The 21052-nt window shown below is 31.5% G+C and overlaps 2 protein-coding genes across 2 annotated transcripts; both read right to left on the bottom strand.

The window, feature by feature from the left end:
* Window positions 1–1646: 1646 nt before the first annotated feature.
* Window positions 1647–2882, bottom strand: LOC120090129. Its single transcript, XM_039047648.1, has one exon. It carries the CDS (start codon window positions 2880–2882, stop codon window positions 1647–1649), a length of 1236 nt encoding a protein of 411 aa, XP_038903576.1.
* Window positions 2883–5270: 2388 nt separating this feature from the next.
* Window positions 5271–12569, bottom strand: LOC120092114 (protein NRT1/ PTR FAMILY 7.3-like). The gene is made up of 5 exons (XM_039050323.1): window positions 12402–12569; window positions 12024–12147; window positions 8708–8925; window positions 7274–7836; window positions 5271–6542 (listed from the first exon to the last, which is right to left on the bottom strand). The coding sequence occupies exons 1-5, from the start codon at window positions 12429–12431 to the stop codon at window positions 5672–5674; spliced, it is 1806 nt and encodes a 601-aa protein (XP_038906251.1). The 5' UTR covers window positions 12432–12569; the 3' UTR covers window positions 5271–5671.
* Between the last annotated feature and the right edge of the window lie 8483 nt (window positions 12570–21052).

Raw genomic sequence — 21052 nt, forward strand, 5'->3', positions numbered from 1 at the left:
CCGATCCACCTTCATTTTCTAGCTCATTCCAATTTCAGAAGAGTAATACTCTTAAGCTCCGTTTGATAACCATTTCATTTTTTATTTTTGGTTTTTGAAAATTATGCTATTTCCTCCCCATTTCTTACAATGATTTGTATCTTTTTTAAGTACAATGGTTGAATTCTTAGCCAAATTTCAGAAACAAAAACAAGTTTTTTAAAACTATTTTTTTAGTTTTCAAAATTTGGTTTAGTTTTTAAACTACTGGTAAAAAGTAGTTAAAAAATTTGAGGTGAAGGTAGTTTTTATAAGCCTAATTTTCAAAAAAAAAAAAAAACTAAATGGTTACCTAATGAGGCCTTAGTTTTAAATTTTTGAAAATTGAGCCTATAAAGCTAATTTTATAGAATTAAAAAAAAGTAGTTTTTAAAAACTTGTTTTTGTTTTTGAATTTGGCTAAAAATTCAACTCTTTTACATAAGAAAGATAAAAACTATTGTTATACATTAAGAGGAAATAGGAAATAGGCTTAATTTTCAAGGGGAAAAAAATCCAAATAGTTACCAAACAGGGCCTTCATTAGATTGGAGCCTTCACTGTTCATCAGTTTTAGAGAAGAAAGTGATCAGATAACATAGGCTGCAACAAAATTACCAAATAGTTGAACCAGACAAGTACAAAGGAATGAAAGAAATTTCAGAGGTAGTTTAGTAAAACGATTCAATAACCTCTTTAAATGGGAAGCCAACATAAAATTAGAGGATTTATCTATTATACCCGAGAACAAGAAAATGATTATCTCATGCACTTCAACTTCAAATTGATTAGAAACTTATCTTCCAACTTCCAAGTATTCTAAACTGAAAAATCGAAGGACAATGGGATATGATGAGGTTCCTTTGTTCTTTTGGGATACAATAGTGTACGCCAAATCCAATAGAAGTACTGGGGATCTCCACCTTCCCCTTCACTTAAAAGTCTTGGGCTAGATCCCAAGCTTCTTTAGGACATAATGACGTACGCCTAGGGGATGTGAGGTTCTCCCTAACCGTTCTTCCCGGCAACAAGACTCGTCTTCTCAAGGTTTACTTTGGAGGTCACCCCTTCAAAGCTATGCTAAATTACCATACCTTTCCTTTTACCCTTACAGCTATAGATAAAGGGTAGTTTGTTTTTGGGAGATGGGAGGTAACTTCCTTAGCCAAAGTCGAGGCCGTCTTCCTCTTCCCTTTTTGTATATACTTCATATTTTCAATGAAATAGTTTCCTATCCAGTAAAGTATCGTACGCACAAAGTTCTCCCAATTACACATAATACAATTCGTTAAACTCTAGTAAAATATATGCATGAATCCTTCACCCTTGTGAATATCACCAAACAAAGTACAGCCAGATACATAGTCCAATAGCTACCAGTAAATCTAATCAACTGCACACTCACACATCAAAGTAAAATTGCAGAGGTAAACTAATCACATAGAAATGCAATTCTTATCCACATTTTCAAGCAGTTTACTGGCAAGGAATAGTGCATAGTATAAAGAAACTGCAACATTCATGCTAACCTTTCGTGTTATCCTCCTCAGACGTTGGTGGTCGATGGTTAAATGAAATAGAATGGAACTATATACATTCCAAGAAAAATCATATACTGCAATACTACTTCATGCTTTGACTTGGGAAGCAGCCTTGATAGCTCTCTCCAATTCTGATTCAACTTCATTCGCTCGATTCGTGGAACTAAGCCCCTTCCCTCCATTCTTTTCTCCACCTCTCCTTCTGTTCTTACCATCATTCTCTTCTTCAGAGCTCTTCTTTTTCCTCCAATCATTTTCTTGTCCACCATTCCTACTGTTCTTGGACTTGCTTTCTTCCCAGCCACTCCTGTTGTTCCTCCATGGCTCCATCTCACCATAACTCAAACTAGAAGATGGTGCAGCTCTATTTGTAACATTTCCCAGCTTCATCTCCTCTAAAAGTTGCTTCATCTCTCTGTTCTCTTTCTCCAAACTTTCCACATCCTTTTTCATCCAAAACAACATACCCTTCAACAATTCCACATCTCCCCCCTGGTTCTCTCCTGTTTTCTTCTTCTCTTCCTTTTCCTCCTCCACTCTCTCCACTGAAATCTTATTCACAGTCAGAAATGGCATTTTTGTTACCGGATTCGTTGGAAAGTTCATCCCCCACCGGAAATTCACGGCCACTCGTTTAGTCACAGGAATGGCTGTCCTTGCCATTACAGCAACACCTGAGAAAACACTATCTCTAATGCTTTTCGTCTCAGCCAAATGCCTCCGAATTCCTCCATCAGAATGAACTCCAAACTCTTCTTGAGAACCATGTCCACCACCACTACTCTCCAGCTTCAGTTCCTGCCATCCCATCGACTCATCTACAGCAAACCCACTTCCAAATTTCGAATTCAAACCAGATCCAGAATCCAATCGAACCCCATCGTTAGGTTGAATCACAGAAAACTGATCGTGAACACCGGAAACAGTACTCTTCTTTAAACAGAAATGGCCAAATTGGGGTTTGAAGAGAAGAGAGAAAGTGGGAACAAAGGGTTTGGAAAGGGAAAGAGAAAATTGAGAGGAAAACACAAGAGGAGAGTCCTCCGGAGAGCCAAAAAGCCCTAACCCAGATTTGAGAGAAAGAGTAAAAGGAGAAGTAGTGGAGACGGCGGAAGGAGAAGCCGCCATGGGAGAATAAGTGAGCTTCAAACAAGGGCCAGATGGGAAATTAGTGGAAAGGGAAAAGGAGAGGTCGGAAGAGGAATTAACGGCGGAGGTGAATGAGGAAGTAAAGGGTTGATTGAACATGGTGATTGGGAGTTTCCCCTTTACAACTGGGGTTTGGTGGTCTTGATTATCAGGGAGTTTCAGAGAGAACTTCATGATTAAGGAACTGAAGAAGAAGGAGGAGGAGGAGGAGGAGAAGAATTCAGTGAATTTGAAGAAGATGGATTTGTGAGCTCATGAGTTGAGAAAAATGTAAGCCATAGGAAGGAAATGGTGAAGGAATGGAGCAGCAAAATTTCATCGTGGTTTATTTTTGTCGGATGATCATTTTCCCCTTCTTTATCCGTTGTAGTTCGACCGTTGAATCCTATGTATTCTTTTATCTCCAATCAATAGATATCACTGGATTATGTTCCGATTGATAACGTTTTCGTTTCCTATTTTATATTTCTCGTTACTTTTTTTGTTTCTTTTTTTTTTTCGAGCAAGAAACAAAAAAATATGTTTGATAACTATTATGTTTTCTGTTTCTTAGAAAATAAAAATAAAAACAAAAACTTATTTGATAACTATTTCTTGTTTCTAGTTTACTGTATTTTTTCCCCTTACATTTTTTCTCTATATTTTATGGTTTAAATATAATCTAATTATATAAAATAAGAAGATATATAACATGTATTAAAATATAAAAAATAGTTATCAAATAGTTAAACTATCGAATACACATAAGTCCCAATGTAAAATTAATTCGATAATACCATTGTTTCTATCATTCATATGTTGTTAAAATTTGATTTACAATATTATTTCTCACTCAAGTCATTTATTTTAAATTTTAAATGGTGTAGTCTCAAATATAACTCAATTATATTATTATGTAAATATCGTGGTTGTAAAAATATTAAAANNNATGCATTTTGCAAAATTCAAAATTCAAAAATATTTATATATGCATATTGAAAAGGAAAATTATTTTAAATGACAAAACTATTGAAAATATTTACAAATAATAGCAAAATATCATAGTCTATTTGCGATAGACCGTGATAGACAGTAAAATTTTGCTATATTTGTAAATATTTTGGTTTATTTTCCTATATTTGTAAACAATCCTATTGAAAATTAAAAATTTGAAAATCAAAATAATATATAAAACTAAAGATTTGAAAATTCAAAATTCAAAATTAAATTTTTTGGAATTTTCCAGAAATAATTGCAATAATTGAGCATGAAAACAACCTTATTGAAAATTTGAAATTTGAAAATAAAAATAACATAAATCTAAATATTTGAAAATTCAAAAATTCAAAATTAAATTTGCTATATTTGTATATTTGAAAATTGGAAAATTTTTATAAATAGAAAAATTCAAAAAATATTTACACTTTATAGCAAAAAGTTCATAAAGTGGTAGATTTGATCCCAAAACTATAGAGTTGAGGAATGATTAAAACATGTTTTCACATCAATGAACCAAGTCCCCATTATGATATATTTTGGGAACAACTTTAAATAAAATAGAAACAGAACCGGAGAAACTACTTTTTGTAGTTCCTCAATTTTGACCCCATTTTTTGGAACGTTTCCCAAATTTTGGAACAAGAAACAAAAATGGTTATCAAATTGGTCAGTTTCTTGAAAAATGAGAAGCAGAAACAGAAAACCAGAAATGTGAGCCTTATCAAACGGACCCTTAATTTCTAGAATTCAAAAAAAAAAAAAAAAATTATTACATCAATTTAAACATTACATATTTAAATTGATAAAAAAAAGTTAGTTTTTTTTAATTAAGTATAATTTAATAGATAAGACAACAATTACCATCTCGAAGATCAATTGTCCAATCGATCTTTAGTTATGGAACTAAGAAAAATGGGAAGAAAAAAAAAAGATTATTTGTCTTCAAACCTCGCCAACACGAGTCTTGAATTTTTGTTGCCATAGAGCAATAAAACTTAAGTTCGTAAGATAGTAAACTTCATCATGCTAAATGATTTGATGTGCTAAGAAAATATGCTATGTGATTAGTCGTATATACTTACCAATAGGTCTAAAATTATTGCTTGTTTGCAACGAAACATTATTTTCTTTTCTTTCTTTTTTTTTTTTTTTTTAAAAAAAATATATTATAAAAATAGTCGTCTAGAAAAATGATTAAATACAGCAGTAAATGTTCAATATTTAAATAATAAAGCTACATGCTATATGAACTTTGAAGCTCGTTTTATTAAAATATTTGAAATAACATAAATGGATCAAATATCAAGTTTCAAAATGTGTTTAAATTTATGTTAAATTAAATTTAATCCATACATATACTTTTAACACAACTTATTCTATCCATAAACTTCATAAAAAGTGGATATTGATGACATATATGGACTATTCATATTAATCAGTCATACTATTAGTAGAATATTACAAAAACTTTTTTGAATTCAATAAGTATAAGAGTGAATAATTAAATTATCAACTTTAACTGATGTCTTTATCCACTAAAATATGCTTGAATGGACAAATATTGGTAAAAGTTAAAACATTGTCTTCAAACCTCCAATATCACTAATCTCATAAAAATAAATACCAAATTGATCTTACATTTCCCTAGCAAGAGATCCACACATTTTTTATCCCACAACATATGAGATTACCATAAAGAAATAACCTTCGATTATCATGTAATTACATGATCCCCTATGTTTAAAAGTGATAAACATGATATAGTAAACCCAAGACTGGAGCTAGCAAATGATGATAATTCCTATACAAGAATTAGTCAATTACCATTGAGTAATATCACATTGCCATCATTTTTCAATCAAATCTCCATCAAGGCATTTCAATAGATGTAAAGTAGAAGAACAGACCAAAATGGAAGAACTCCCTCCCTTTCTTTCCACTTTCTCTTCCTCTTATTTCAAAGGGGTAACTCAGATTTTTCATTTTCAGACTTTGAAGCTTTCTTGTTCTTCAGTTTGTTCGTACTTCTCTTCCAATTTGATGGATTTGTACCACTTAGCACAAGCAATGTAAATCACAAAATCAATCACAGTCAATGCAGCAAGAAGAAAGTAGAACCTGTCCAAATGACCTTTGTTGAGATTGCCCGGGATCCAACCCGGCATACGATCGACAGTTGAAATCTTCATCACCATTGTCACCAACAAGCTACTCACATAGTTGCCTAAAGAGATTGAGGTCATACATAAAGCACTTCCAAAGCTCTTGAGACCATCAGGAGCTTGTGCATTGAAGAACTCAAGTTGACCTACATACATGAAAACTTCAGAGGCTCCTATCAATGCATATTGTGGAACTTGCCAGAAGATGCTCAAGGAGCTTGATCCTTCACAGTGTGTGCAGTCAGCTTGGGCATATTTGAGCCTATAGCACTCCACGATGCCGGCCGAGACCATTGCCATCACGGCTATGATCAACCCGACCCCCATCCGCTGCAGCTCGGTCAAGCCCTTGGAGCTAGATTTTTTCAATTTTCCAACAAATGGGTCGAGGACGCGACGGTAGAGGAAGATGAAGAGGGCGACACTGAGAATGTCAAAGCTTGACATGCTTGCAGGTGGGATGTGGAAGTTCGAGATGGTGGTTTTCATGGCTGCACCTTGCTCGACAAAGAGAGAGGCCATTTGGGTGAAGACAACTGAGTAGATAATGGTACAAAGCCAGATTGGGAGCAGCCTTAGAATGCATTTTACTTCTTCTACTTGGGTGATTGGGCAAAGGCGCCATGGGTTGTTCACTCCTTGCTCTTTATCACTTAAATCCCTTGAGGAAATGTAGGCTGCTTTATCCAAGAACCTGTTATTATTGCATTAGTTAAAAACAAGGAGCAAGAACTTCAAAAGGAACCATGTGAGTCTTTAAAGAATAAACAAGAAAATATGTCTTTGTAACCAAATTTTGTTTCTAGTTTGATAGGTTGTTACAAAGCTTTGTAAGTACTCTAATCGAGTGATTTGAAATACAAACATGTTTGGGAGTAATTCTGAAAGGGTTAAAATCACTTTTGTCATTTCCAAAACCACTCTAAAACATGTTTTTAATCATTCAAAACCGATTTTGGTAATGTGAAATTGCGTTAAAAAGTGTAAAATTAAGCATTGAACTAATTTTGAGTGATTAAAGACGTGCTTTTGAGTGATTTTGAATATGAAAAAAAGTATTCTAACCATTTTAAAATCACTCTCAAGCATGTTAAGATTATCTAACAACTAACCTTGTACATTTTTCAGGAAAAAAAACAAAACAAAACAAAAAAACAAAAAGCAAGAAACACAACATAGAGTCCTCAAAGCACCGGATTCAAAGTTACTGGATTCAAAGTTATACTACTCAACCTAAAAGCTTAATTATACATTCTTGACAGAGACCTTACGATCAATTTCATACTTAATTATACATTCTTGACAGAGCCCTTACGATCAGTTTCATACTTAATTCACATTCTTGACAGAGAGCTTAAGAATATGATATAAAATGGACAAAACCAGAAATATCACTACAACAACGAAAGAAAATCTCGCACTTACTTGAATCCATGAGTGTGCAAAATCTTCCGACAGCCATTGTTAGGGCTCTGCTTCCCATCATCATCAAACAAACCCTCTCCATCAGACGGAACCATAACCCTCCATTTCTTTGCCGCAGAGATAACGACTTGAGAAACCCTAGTAAGGGGGTTTCCAGTGGGTTTGAAATGCCTATACCGCGGAGTTCCGATTAGGAACAAAAGCAGAGCGGCAACGGCAGACCCAGTGGAGACCCAGAAGCCGAGAGCCCACATGCCTTCATCTTCAAAAAACCCTAAAATGGTGTTGGAGAAGAGGGATCCGAGGTTTAGGGCAAGGTAGAAGTAGCTGAAGAAGGCGACCTTGGAATGGCCCTCTTTCTGATACTCTTCGTCAAATTGATCCGCGCCGAAGGTGGCGATGTTGGGTTGATAGCCGCCATTGCCGAGAGCTGTGAGGTAAATTGAAAGGTAGAAAAGGGAAATTTCAGTCTTGGAATGGCTTCCACAGGGTGTTTGTTCATCGCCGCAACCTTTGGGTCTGATCAAGAAGAGGTAGGAGGAGAGTGATAATGATACTAAGCCCTGCCATTTTTGGAACAAGTTAAGCACTAAAATTGAAAATTTTGCAATCTAAACAGATTTGTATTTCTAAATTAGTGCATATATATATACACACACATTTAAGAGTTATTTTTGTTTTTTAAATTCAATCATTGTTTTTTTAATACAATTATTGTAATGATCGAACATTCAACCGATAAAGAGGAAAGTCATACCAATTACTGTTAAACTAATCTCACTTTGACAATTAAGAGTTAGTGAGATAAAATAATAGATCTTTTGAAATGACAATTAATGACTTATCCATTTTAACTTATGCTCTCGTTGACTTGTGAGTTTTTGAAATAATCAACTAGAATATTTGAACTCTAACGTGTAATTGAGAAGTATGAATTTATAAAATAGATTCAAATACGGGTGTGTATATACTAGAAACAGTCATGTGATTTAATATAGAAAGTAGTGTTTCATATGTTTGAATGTATACAACTTTGATCAATCTTAACATAATTCAATTAGTGCACTAAAAAAGTATACCTCAACTAGTTGTGACATGTACATTGCAAAGAGGTTAACCATTCAAATCTTTATTCTATGGGTTGTTAAACTCAATTTTATTTACTCAAATTTGAATTTATATGAATAATTAATAAACTTATAATTTAAGATAAGGTCATATGAGATTGACTTATTAACCTTGAATAATGCAATCCAAACTTGTAAGCTTTATTAGATTAGGGATAAAACTTATATAACTAAAAGTCGAGTCTATGTTTGATATGTAAGTTTAATTATCTAAACTATGATATATATATATATATATAAATGATTTTTTTTTTCAATTGGTTAAAAACTCTTAATGAAAAAAAAAGGTTTTTAAGAAAATACTTACAATGACAAAAATGATCTGAAAGATAGCACAAGTTTTGTATCTGCCCCAGTAGGAATCACTAAGGAAAGCTCCAACAAGAGAGAAGATGTAAACAGTCCCAGTCCATTTGCTGACATTGTTAGCAGCATCAGCATTGTTTTGTTGCAAAACTCTTGTAAGAAATAGCACCAAGTTCACTCCAACTCCAAAGAATGCCAAAGTTGCCAATCCTTGGTTCACTGATTTTCCATATTCATATAATTTAGAAACATATTTGAAACTTAATGCATACAAATTATCTTTAAAATAGAGTGAATAAAACATCCATGAGAACATGCTAAATAGAGAAGTTCATTTATTCCGTGGGGACCCGTTCAAAACGAAGTAGGAATCCTCTCAATTAGACGAATGAGGAAGGGAGCCAAATTTTCTCCTCGTTGGCTAAATAAGAACATGCATTACTGAATGGTTAAACTTACTGTAATAGATCATGATTAACTTTTCTTTTAATTAAGTAGTTATTTAATAGTTTGATTATTAGTTAAAAAAAAATTAATGGTTTGATTATCATGTTTCAAAGTTTCAATCCCTATCAATGCAATATCAAAGTGATCAAAATGGGCAACCCATATAGAATCAACTAAGCCCGACCCAGATAGAAAAATATTATGAAAAATAAAGTAAAAAAAAGAAACTTATATGGTTAATTCTATCATAACATAGTTCAACTACTTTAGACATATACTCTCGATTATAGAATCAAATATTCAAATAATCAAGAGACTTAAACTTAGATTCCTTGTATTAGTACTCTTAAACTTTAGGTCTCTCTAAAAAAGATGTCATAAATACGAAACGTCTCATCGTACCCACAACCGTGCTTGGTTCATAAAAAACGTGGAGGTAACGAACAATCTATTCTCATTTTTTTCTTTTTTTAATTCAAAACCCTATTTCCATTTTTCAAAACCTAGATCCCAAGCTAGATATAGGCAAGTACACTGTGGTTCCAAATGGATGATACAGTTTATCAATGTTTTAAATTTTATTATATACATATTTTATTTTATTTCATTTTTGGTATTGAACAACTTGATCAGGCTGTCATTAAAAAGCCGTCAACCACCACTCATAAGCAGCCACCTAAGTAGCCTTTTCATCGGAAACTCAACGTCAAATAATGTGGGCTGGGGCCCATAAGGAGACGAGAAAAGAAGTGGATGTGGGCCCATTTCCCTCTTGGCCCAAAATTTAGGGCTCAAGTCTTTACCCCCACCATCCTATGCTGCCACGTGGTAGCATTTAGAACCAAGAGAAAAAGAAATATATATTTTCCCTTTGCTTTCCGTGTAAAATGTTTAATTCCTTATCCGTACAACACATCTACTATTATATAGGACAAAAAACAATTTTGTCCCAATTTGATCATCTAATTTCAAAAGTACTCAATTTCGAACATTTGGGTTGATTTTGAAATTGAAATTATTATTTTTATTTTTTTTAATATCATTTAGAAGTAAGTGTTTTAATCAATCAAAATCAAATTTGATAATATAAAAATTGTATTTAAAAATGTAAAATTAAACATTAAAATAATTTTGTATGATTAAAGACATGTTTCGGAATGATGTTTTACAATTAAATCACTCCCAAACATGCACTTAACTTTTATAATTCGATTATGAATTATATGTATATTATATAGTTATCATATTTGAGTAGGTGATATACTTCTATTTGCAGGATGATATGTTTGAGATTTTAATTAATTGTATTACGATTTAAATTGGAATAAAAAAAAAAGAAAGAATGAATCGATTGTTTATGTGGATAAATTTTGTTTGGAGACTATTTATGAGATTTTATCAAATTATAGAGAATCAAGATGAAAATAGACGGGAACTATACAAAATAACTATTGGTAAATAAAATTTAAATTTTATTTTGTCCACTCGACTTTTACACATATTTTGTGTTGGTTCCTTAATTTTTAATTATTGAACTATAGTCTCTTCTAATGTTTAAGTATTATGTTAAAAATGGTCGAAGTCTTATCAATCATTTAAATAAGACTCCAAATTAATTTAAAAATTTTAAACTTCGATGTGACTTTAAATATTTATCATCTTTCTTTCTCCTCCCAAAATTGCAATTAATTGAATAATTGACAATACAATAAAAATATTAAAATCATTATAAAATTATTGTGTAAAGATTCTCATCAAATTTTCTTACCTTTCCTTTGCAAAATAATAATAATAATAATAATAATTCTTAACTTTATTATTACATCGTCAACTGAAAACGTACGCTAACTTTTAATGTTACAATGAAAAGAGTATAACAAAGTCATAAATTAATTAAACAATTTACTTACCAAAAATTCCAAGTTAGTAAATTTCACAAAAAATTTTTAGAACTAAATTTACTACTTTTTTTTTAAAAAAAAAAAAAAATTGAAATTTAAGTATTAATTAGACATATTTTAAAGACATTTATTGCATATAATATTAAGTTTAGAAGTGAGTGACATTTTTGGATTAAATGTAGTATAAAAAATCAACCCCTATAAATTGAAAGTTAAAATACTAAAGGAACTACAAAAAATAAAAAATAAAAAACAAATAAAATTGAGATATTAAAATAGATTCCTTTTGAGAACAAAAAAAAAAAAAAAAAAAAAAAAGAAAAAAGGAAAATTTGAAACTTATAATATGGTTATTATAATAGTTGGCATTTATGGCTATGTCCAAAAGAGAATGAATCACTCTCATAAAACACTCTTTCAAGACAAGACTTTGTTTGTTGAGTCTCTTTTCAACTTCATAAATGTTTTTTTTCCCTAAAAAACCATTCAATCAATCTAGTCGCCAAATTTCAGCCAACAATTTTATTATGTGACCTTTTTCACACGTAAATATAAATATATAAATTAAATAAGTCGATCTAGCATAAGGTTAGGAACATTATTATTTCTTTCTATTTCATTACAGTATTCGTATCTTGTCACATCTTTTCCTATAAATTTAAATATATATTCACTAAAAATAACTAAAGTTCTTTTTTTTTTTTTTTTTTTTTTTTAAAATTTTTTAAATAAGCTTAATTTCTCATACTTCTATCCAAAGTGTACCATATGAATGTTTATTTCTATAAGCTTAGTTTTAATTTATTTATTTTTTCAATCAAATTATAGTTCAATGGATAAGACATAAAAACTATCATCCTAAAAATTGAAGATTCTCAATTCCTATCTCCGCAACCATTAAACTAAAAAAAAATTAAAATAAAATAGTTTATCAAATGAGTTTGAAGTATAAGTCTGAAAATAACATACAGAGAATTATAATTCCTGCAACCCAAGTTCCAGATTTTGATCGAATTGCAGGACGACCATGCCAATCGACTGTTCCATCTAGAGTGAACCCTTCTGCTGCCGCAATCTCTTCTTTCAACTTACTCTGACAATTAAAAAGAGAAAACATTGTTGATTTTGTTTCATTAAGAGTTTGATCGCGTATGTACTTTTATAAGAGATCATGTTTACTATTTATTTTCTTTAAAATTAAGCATATTTTTAGTTATATCAAGAGTCTTTTCTCGAAATGAGAAGATTATAAAAAAGATAGTCATGTCCAAGAATACGAGGAAAGAAGAAGAAGAAAAAGATATGAGTTTTGAATAGAATTAACGATGAACAAGTTTAATAACTCACCTGATCCTCAAAGGATTGAATGACAGCCATGGATGGAGATTTGGAGGTTTGTAATGAAGAAGAAGAAGAAGAAGAAGAGTTATGGAAGAAACTTTAAAGATGGTATAATGCAATATGATGTTGGCAATCACCAAATTAAAAGTGGAGGAGAGGAAGTTTATTGGGACTGAAAAGAGAGGGAGAAGAGAGTATAAATAAGCACAAGAAGAGTGGATCCAATGGTGGAGATCATTTTGTGAGTAATATAAGGTGGGTCAACCCACTTGGCCTAAATCATCATCTCTAGTATATATGTTTGGATTAAACAAATGGATGAATATATGTCTCTCTCTCTCTCTCTCTCTCACAACAAATTTTAAGTTTTTTTTTTTCCCTTTTTAATTCATAGTAATTAAATTATGTATCTTTGTTAAAATATTATTTTAATCTCTATATAATTTTTTTTTTCTTTTTGATCTCTATATTCTTGATAAATCTTAAAATGAATGACTATAATTACTTTATTCATTGTTAACTTTTTTTCCTTAAAAAATTTGAAGTTTTTATTAGTCTTCCCTCTTTATATAAAAATTATTATTATTATCATTTAATAAAAACTATTAGTGTTAAAACCGTGGAAAATATTTTCAGGTATAGTAAAATATTGATAGATCGCTATAGACATGATAGAATGTGACATTTTATTATATTTATAAATAAGTTGTCTCATTTTCCTTTGTTTAGAAATAATTATTTCTAAATAAATCATTTAATAAATATATAAAAGTTAACTTCATAGTTCATACTTACTATAATTAAAAACTAATTTTAAAATTTATCACCATACAAAAGCTAAATTTAGACATTAAGAAGTGTAAGGAACTAAAATCAGATAGGTTAAGATGTTGAGAAATATTTTAACACACACATAAATATCTATGAATCTACAATTTTAAGAGAGGCTATTAATACATTAATACATTAACAGCCAGTGAATATTATTCCAATCCAAAGAAATATTTCTGAATAGCAAAGTTAAAACAAGGGCCAATGCTAAATTATTTTTCCATGGTGTGTGAGAAATTATTGTCATAAAATGAAGATTAAAATATTATTTTTGTTTTTATAATTTCAATTATCTAATTTTAGTATCTGTATTTTAAAATAAATCTTACTATAAAGATCATAGTATATGCATTTTTACTATAAAGATGCTAATAGATAATTTTTTTTTTTAAAACCAAGAATAAATTAACAGTGTTGATTATATTTAAGATTTATTAAAAGTACAGAGTTCAAAATTGGACAATTAAAAGTACAAAAATATTAAAATTGAACAAACTTTATAGACCAAAATGATATTTAACTCTAATAGAAAAGTTTATGTCAAATACTCTTATCACAAAAATTATTATACTGAATATCATTTTTCACTCTCTTGAAATTAAATTATTAGGAGCATAATATCAAATTTCTGTCAATACCAAAGTGAATATAACTCAACTAATGAATAATATGTATTAGCAAATAAGAGAAGATATGTGGTTTGAATTTCTCTAACCCTATTGTACTCAACCAAAAAAAGAAAAGAAAAAAAAATTCGACCATCTATATTTTTGACATTTCTATTATATCACAAAAAAAAAATTAATAAAATATAAAAAATAAGTAACAAAATATCACTAATGTAAATATAATATAAAGAATAAACATGCTAACTTATTTAAGAAGAGTAAAATGTTTATTTACTAATTTAAATATTTCTTTTGAATTTGTTATAATAGATTTTTTAAAAATATTCATCGACATCAATATTTTATATGGATTTTCATAGTAATTTTCGTAAAAATGAGACATCAATAATATTTTCATCGACATCTACTTCTAAAGTTTAATTAAGAGCGATTATCATATATATTTATTCTTTTATAGAAATTATTAAAAGGTTTTTGTGTTATTTTTCCTCGTTACTTTCTTAGTTGGGGTTACTATTAAGAAGTTTGCAATGGGTCCCTCTTCAAAATCCACTTGGTAATGAGAGTAAATAACATTAAATTTTAAAAGTTATTTTCCTCATTTAAAAGGATTGATTTAAGGCCACCTTTTAATCTAATTTGACTTGATATTTACAGAATTTCCCAGGTGAAAAATGTCTATTTATGCATTTTTTGTGCATATAAAAACTCATTGTGGATATTATAATTTTTGATATATTTTTTTTTATTATAATAAGGATAATTGTTTTACATGATAAAACTATTATAAATATTTTTAAATATAACAAAATATTACGGTTTATTAGTATGATACATGTCTATTAAAATCTATTAATGTCCATCAATGATAGACAGTAATATTTTCCAATATTTGTAAGTGAGTAAATTAAGTATTGGTTATCATCTCCATTTTTAAAAAAATAATAATTACAACAATGAAATTTGAACTCTGTTGAACTATTTTTTTTTTAAAGAAAGGTGAATTAGCCTTTAATTATTTCATAATGACTATTTGCAATTATATTAAATTAGTAATTATTAAAAAATAGTTAAAAAGAACTAAGTAATATAATGATTACTAAGTACTAACAATGAGATAATGATATTTTAAAAATTTTAAATTCAATACTTTTAAATAAATTACATATCTAAAATTTCCTCTAATCATGTAGATTAGGTTAGACAAAGTAAAAATTTGACACTAATTATCAAAGTGGAAAGCTTTTTCCCTCTCTTTATCATTTTTTTTCCTATCTCTCTCTCTCTCTCTCTATAATATTAATGGAATTTAATTAGGTATTTTATTTCTTGTACAAAGTTGGATTTACTATTCTTTTCAACAAGGAAAAAAGTTGGGTTCACTATTAAGAAGTCTAAAAGGCCATTTCTCCAATACCAGCTATGCAAATCCATTAATAATTTTATAAACTTTTTACATTATTTTAAAAGAAATTTCCATTACATTTTTGCAAATATATATACATAAAGTGATCTTGAAATGTGCACCATAATTTTATTTATTTATTTTTATTAAAATGTAGCATGTTGAGTAGATGCATGCCTAATTCCAAGATATAATGAGAGCCCTAAATGCAAAACCATATTTTTATCTTCATTTTTCTTTTCTATTTTTAAAAAGCTTAAATGACTTAAATTTAATGCATAATAAACATAGCTAAACTGACACAAAAAATTATTGTGGACTAATAAGTCAAAAGTTTGGATTTCCTATCCTACACACTGTCAAAACTTATAAAAATAAAAAAGAAAATTGAATTTCAATATATCTCGAGATAGTAGGTAGAATGAAAAAAAATATTTATAACGTAAGGTATGAGAATTTGAACTTCTAACCTCAAACGAAGGAGAACATATCAATTATTACTAAATTATGCTCATATTATCTGTAACAAATTTTATTAAGAATATATAATGATGATGATAAAACTCGTGTGACATAATATATTTAGTGAATCGAATGAAATGTATAGAGTATCATGTCATTAGTCATTTTTTAAACATTAGAAAAAAATATGGGATTAAATTCCTCCAAAAATAAAAAGTAAGAAATCAAATTATCTTAACTCTAAGAGATTAAATTGAAGTCTTTTTTCTTAAAAAATAAAAATGAACTAAATTGGAAAAAAAAAAAAAACTCATACATTAGAGATTTAAACATGTATATATATTTAATCTTAATTAAAGGAATCTAATCTAAGTTGAGCCAAATGTTTTCTAGCTAGAACTTAGTAGAGAAATTGATTCATTTTTTAAAAACAATTATTTAATCAATGAATATATGATTTTATAAACAAAAATCAAAATTTAAATCTCTTTATTTCACGTAGGGTCGTATAAAAAAACCCATAAAATATGGTGGATTTTAAAAAAAAAATGTATTTATGTAATCTCTTATTCATTTATATATAGATATTCAATTGTAATAATAAACTTTGACAAGGGAAAGAAAATAAAGAAGTTGACAAGTTGACAAGTTGATGAAAACTCTAAGCTTTATTGAACCATAAAGAGAGACACACACGGAATCTTGGGAAAAAGAAAGTTAGAAATTACCAATTTTAGTCCTATAGTTTATACTAATTTTAACTCAGTCCTTACAATTTTAAAAGTTTTAATTTTGTTAAAAATAAAAGAGTAGGGAAGATAATAACAATACAGTTACGTGAAAACCCTAGTGCAGGGAGAAAAACCACGATATATACTTTTTTAATTATTTTTAATCTAATACACTGAATACATAGGGACACTGTATAAACAGATAGTAGGAAACCCTAGGGGTCTATACAATTACATAAATGCCCCTAGGTTAATAATCTATTTTCAGCACTCCCCCTCAAGTTAGAGCATAGATATCGACAAGGCCCAACTTGCTTATACAATAATCAAAACTCTGTCTCAGTAACCCCTTTGTAAGTACATCTGCAACTTGTTGTGAAAGAATATAAGGGATGCATATGTTTCCATTGTCCAACCTTTCCTTAATGAAATGTCTGTCAATCTCTACATGTTTAGTTTTGTCATGTTGAACCGGGTTATTTGCAATACTGATGGTAACTTTATTGCCACAAAACAATTTCATCGGAAGCTCATTATCTTGCTAGAGATCTGATAACACTTTCTTCAACCAAATTTCTTCAACCAAATTTCTTCACAAATCCTCAGACTCATGGCCCTATACTCAGCCTTAGCACTACTTCTAGCTACAACTCCTTGTTTCTTACTTATCCAAGTGACTAGATTACCCCAGACAAACGTACAGTACTCAGACGTTGATTTTTTTGTCAACAACAGAACCTGCCCAGTCAGAATCAGTGTAGGCTTCAACAGATCGTTTATCGATCTTTCTGAACATTAGACCATTGCCAGGAGTTCCTTTTAGGTACCGGAGGATACATTCAACTACTGTCATATGATCCTCACATGGAGCTTGTATAAACTGACTGACAATACCTATTGCATGCGAAATATCTGGCTTTGTGTGAGACAAGTAGATCAACTTCCCGACTAACCGTTGATACCTTTCTTTATTAACAAGAATTCTATCATTCTTATCACTGAGCTTCACATTGTACTCTACTGATGTGTCAACAGGCTTACACCCAGTCATGCCTGTTTCCTTTAGTAAGTCTAGAGTGTATTTTCGTTGAGAGACTGATATACCTTCTCTTGATCGAGCCACTTCCATTCCCAGAAAGTATCTTAGCTTCCCGAGGTCTTTAATTTCAAATTCTTCGGCCATCTTTGTAGCCTTATGATCTCTGCATCATCATCCCCAGATAAAACAATGTCATCAATGTAAACAATAAGAACAACTATCTTCCTTGATGCCGATCTTTTTATAAAGAGAGTGTAATCATAATACCCCTGAACATACCCCTATGCTTTCACAAAAGTTGTGAATCTGTCAAACCAAGCTCTTGGAGACTGTTTTAATCCGTATAACGACTTTCTCAATTTACACACTTTGTTTTTGAATTGACTCTCGAACCTAGAAGGACTCATATAGACTTCCTCTTCAAGTTCTCCATTCAAAAAAGCATTTTTAACATCAAGTTGGTGTAGGGACCGATCTTTATTTACAACAACTGACAAGAGCACTCGGATGGTGTTAAGTTTGGCCATTTAGGAGAAAAAGTTTCAGAGTAATCTACTCCATAGGTCTGAGTAAAGCCTCTTGCAACGAGTCTAGCCTTGTACCTATCAATCGTCCCATCTACTTGTATTTTATAGTAAACACCCATTTGCATCAAACTGTCTTGTGTCCTTTAGGCAGAGCCACCTGTTCCCAAGTTCCATTCTTCTCGAGAGCTCTCATTTCTTCCATAACAGCATACCACCATTATAGTTTTTTCATTGCAACACTTATGTCATTTGGAACCATCTCAATGTCCAAACTAGTAGTGAATGCTTTGAACTCGGTTGCCAGATTACTATACGTCATGTAACAATGCATAGGGTATTTAGTACATGAACGAGTGTCTTTCCTTAGATCAATAGGAAGATCAAGCGAGGCATCACGTTCCTTCAACTTTCCAGGCTCCTCACCACGATCAACTATTTGTGTATCAGAGATTTCAGTAGTATCCTCCACATTATCATTAGCACGAATCATTTCATTCTCTGTTGTCTCCCATTCTGCTATTCTTTCAGTATTACTACTTCCTTCTCCCTTATCTTGCTTGCATTCATAAATCTCCATACATACATCAACATCATTAATTTCAGGAATGTACGTACCTGGATTTGATGGCAGGTTTGACTCATGCACTGGAACCGACGGTTCTGGCTCGACAGGTGACACTGCTTCTTTCCTAAGATTCTTCCTATAGTAAGTTTTCCAAGGAACTTGGTTGGTAGGAAGGACCAGACTGTCATGCTCAAAATTAGGTCTAGATGAGATATGAATAGTAGCTGACTCTAGGGAATAGCATAAGATGACCAGTTAGTCTCTTCATTCATGTTCTCCCCCGAAGATGACTAACAGGAAAAAACGGCTGATCCTCGAGGAAGGTGACATCCATGGAGACATAGTACTTACGAGATGACGGGTGATAACACTTATATCCACGTCGATGAAGTGGATATTCAACAGAGACACACTTCTGAGCACGATGAATAAATTTTGTGCGATTTAGACCATGGGAGTGAACAAAGGCAACACAACCAAAAACCCGAAGAGGAACATCGAAGATTAATCGAGTGGTTGGGAAAGACTCTTTAAATAGCTTTAAAGGAGTATAAAGATTAAGAATACGAGAGGGCATCCGATTAATGAGATGGGTAGCAGTAAGAACCGCATCCCCCCACAGGTATGACGGAAGAGTGGCAGATAACATAAGAGATCGGGCTACTTCAACCAGTTGACGATTTTTCTGCTTAGCTACTCCATTTTGTTGTGAAGTGTAAGCACACGAGCTTTGGTGGACAATACCCTTAGAGACAAGAAAATCCTTGAAGGAGGCATTGAAGAATTCCTGCCCATTATCACTTTGTAAAATTCCAATTTTTGTTTTAAACTGAGTTTCGACAGTTGTATAAAATTGTTGGAAAATAGATGACACCTCAGATTTGTCAGTGAGGAGGAAGACCCAGGCAAAGCGAGTGTGACCGTCTATAAATGTGACAAACCACTATTTTCCGGTGGAAGTGGTAACTGGTGAGGGACCCATACATCACTATGGAAAGAAACACGACTTTGCTTGGCACGAATAGACACATCACAATTTAAAGAGGAAATATTAACATTGCGGAATAAATGCGGAAACAAATACTTCATATATTGAAAATTCAGATGTCCTAAACGAAAATGCCACAACATAAAGTTATTTTCAGAAACAAAAAAATTTAACGACATAAACCCAGTTTGATGATCATCTCTAGAGGAAGCTTCTTCAGAAAGGAAGTAAAGTCCTCTATCATGCCGGGCAGCGCCAATCGTCATCCTCGATTTCATATCCTGAAATAAAATAGAATCAAGTGAGAAAATTGCCTTACACTTCAAATCCCTTGTAATTTTACTAACAAACAACAAATTATAAGAGATTTTAGGCACATGTAAAGTATCACGCAGAATTAAACTGTCAAATGGAGAGATATGGTCTCTCTCTGCAATAGGGGCAAAAAACCCATCTGCAATGCGAATACATTCATTTCCAGAACTTGGGTTATACGACATAAACAATTCTGAAGAACTTGTAAGATGATCTGTGGTTTCTAAGTCCATAATCCATGATTTTTTACCATTTATACTAATAAGGCCAAATAAAGGAAAATTACCTGACTGTGCAATAACACTCACCCCAACCGTACTTAAGTTGTTCTTACTATCAACCGAAGACTGCTTCTGAGTCTGTTCATCTGCTGAGTCACTTACCAGGGCACGACCAGTATTAGATTTGTCATGAGACTGTCGTCGCTTGCTGTTTGGAGGTTTCTCGTGCAATTTCCAAAACTGGTCCTTTGTGTGCCAGGGATTCTTACAATGTTCACACACATGTGGGGCTGTCTCTTATACACATCTAGATGTGTATAAGAGACAGATTTCCAAAACTGGTCCTTTGTGTGCCAGGGATTCTTACAATGTTCACACACATGTGGGGGGTTTTTTATCGCCATCAGCACTGAACGACTTTGCAATAAAGGCAGCTGCATCAGTTGTAGGAATGAGATTATTCATGGCGCATGACCGATCCTCTTCCAGCCGTATTTTGGAGCAGACTTCTTTGAGTGAAGGAGTAGGACGCTGACCCAATATTCTACTATAGACACCATCGAATTGAGGATTTAATCTAGCCAAGAACACATAAACATGGTCTGCCTCTTCAATTTTCAAGTATTGAGCCCCGTCTTGTGCACAGTTCCAGACAATCTCTCGACACAGGTCCATCTCTTGCCATAACATTGATAGTTTATTAAAGTAAGATGTAATATCTATGGATCCTTGTTTGCATTCATGGACTTGCTTGCGAAGCGTATATAGTCGAGAGGCATTCTATCTCTTTGAGTACAAATCTCATGCAACCTCTCAGATAGCCTTGGCAGTTGCAGCATATAATAATGGTCTGCCTATTTGAGGTTCCATACTATTCACCAGAACAGAGCGTAACAACGATTCTTCTCCTTTCTAGATTCGTTCTTGTAGATCGCCTGGTGCTG

The sequence above is a fragment of the Benincasa hispida genome, chromosome 11 (assembly GCF_009727055.1).
Source record: "Benincasa hispida cultivar B227 chromosome 11, ASM972705v1, whole genome shotgun sequence".
Lineage (NCBI taxonomy): Eukaryota > Viridiplantae > Streptophyta > Magnoliopsida > Cucurbitales > Cucurbitaceae > Benincasa > Benincasa hispida.

Coding starts and splice junctions, on each gene's coding strand:
- LOC120090129 (XM_039047648.1), bottom strand. CDS start 2,882: ATGAAGTTCTCTCTGAAACTCCCTGATAATCAAGACCACCAAACCCCA.
- LOC120092114 (XM_039050323.1), bottom strand. CDS start 12,431: ATGGCTGTCATTCAATCCTTTGAGGATCAG. Junction 12,148..12,401: donor TTCAATCCTTTGAGGATCAG/GTGAGTTATTAA, acceptor TTTAATTGTCAG/AGTAAGTTGAAAGAAGAGAT. Junction 6,543..7,273: donor TTGCACACTCATGGATTCAA/GTAAGTGCGAGA, acceptor CAATAATAACAG/GTTCTTGGATAAAGCAGCCT.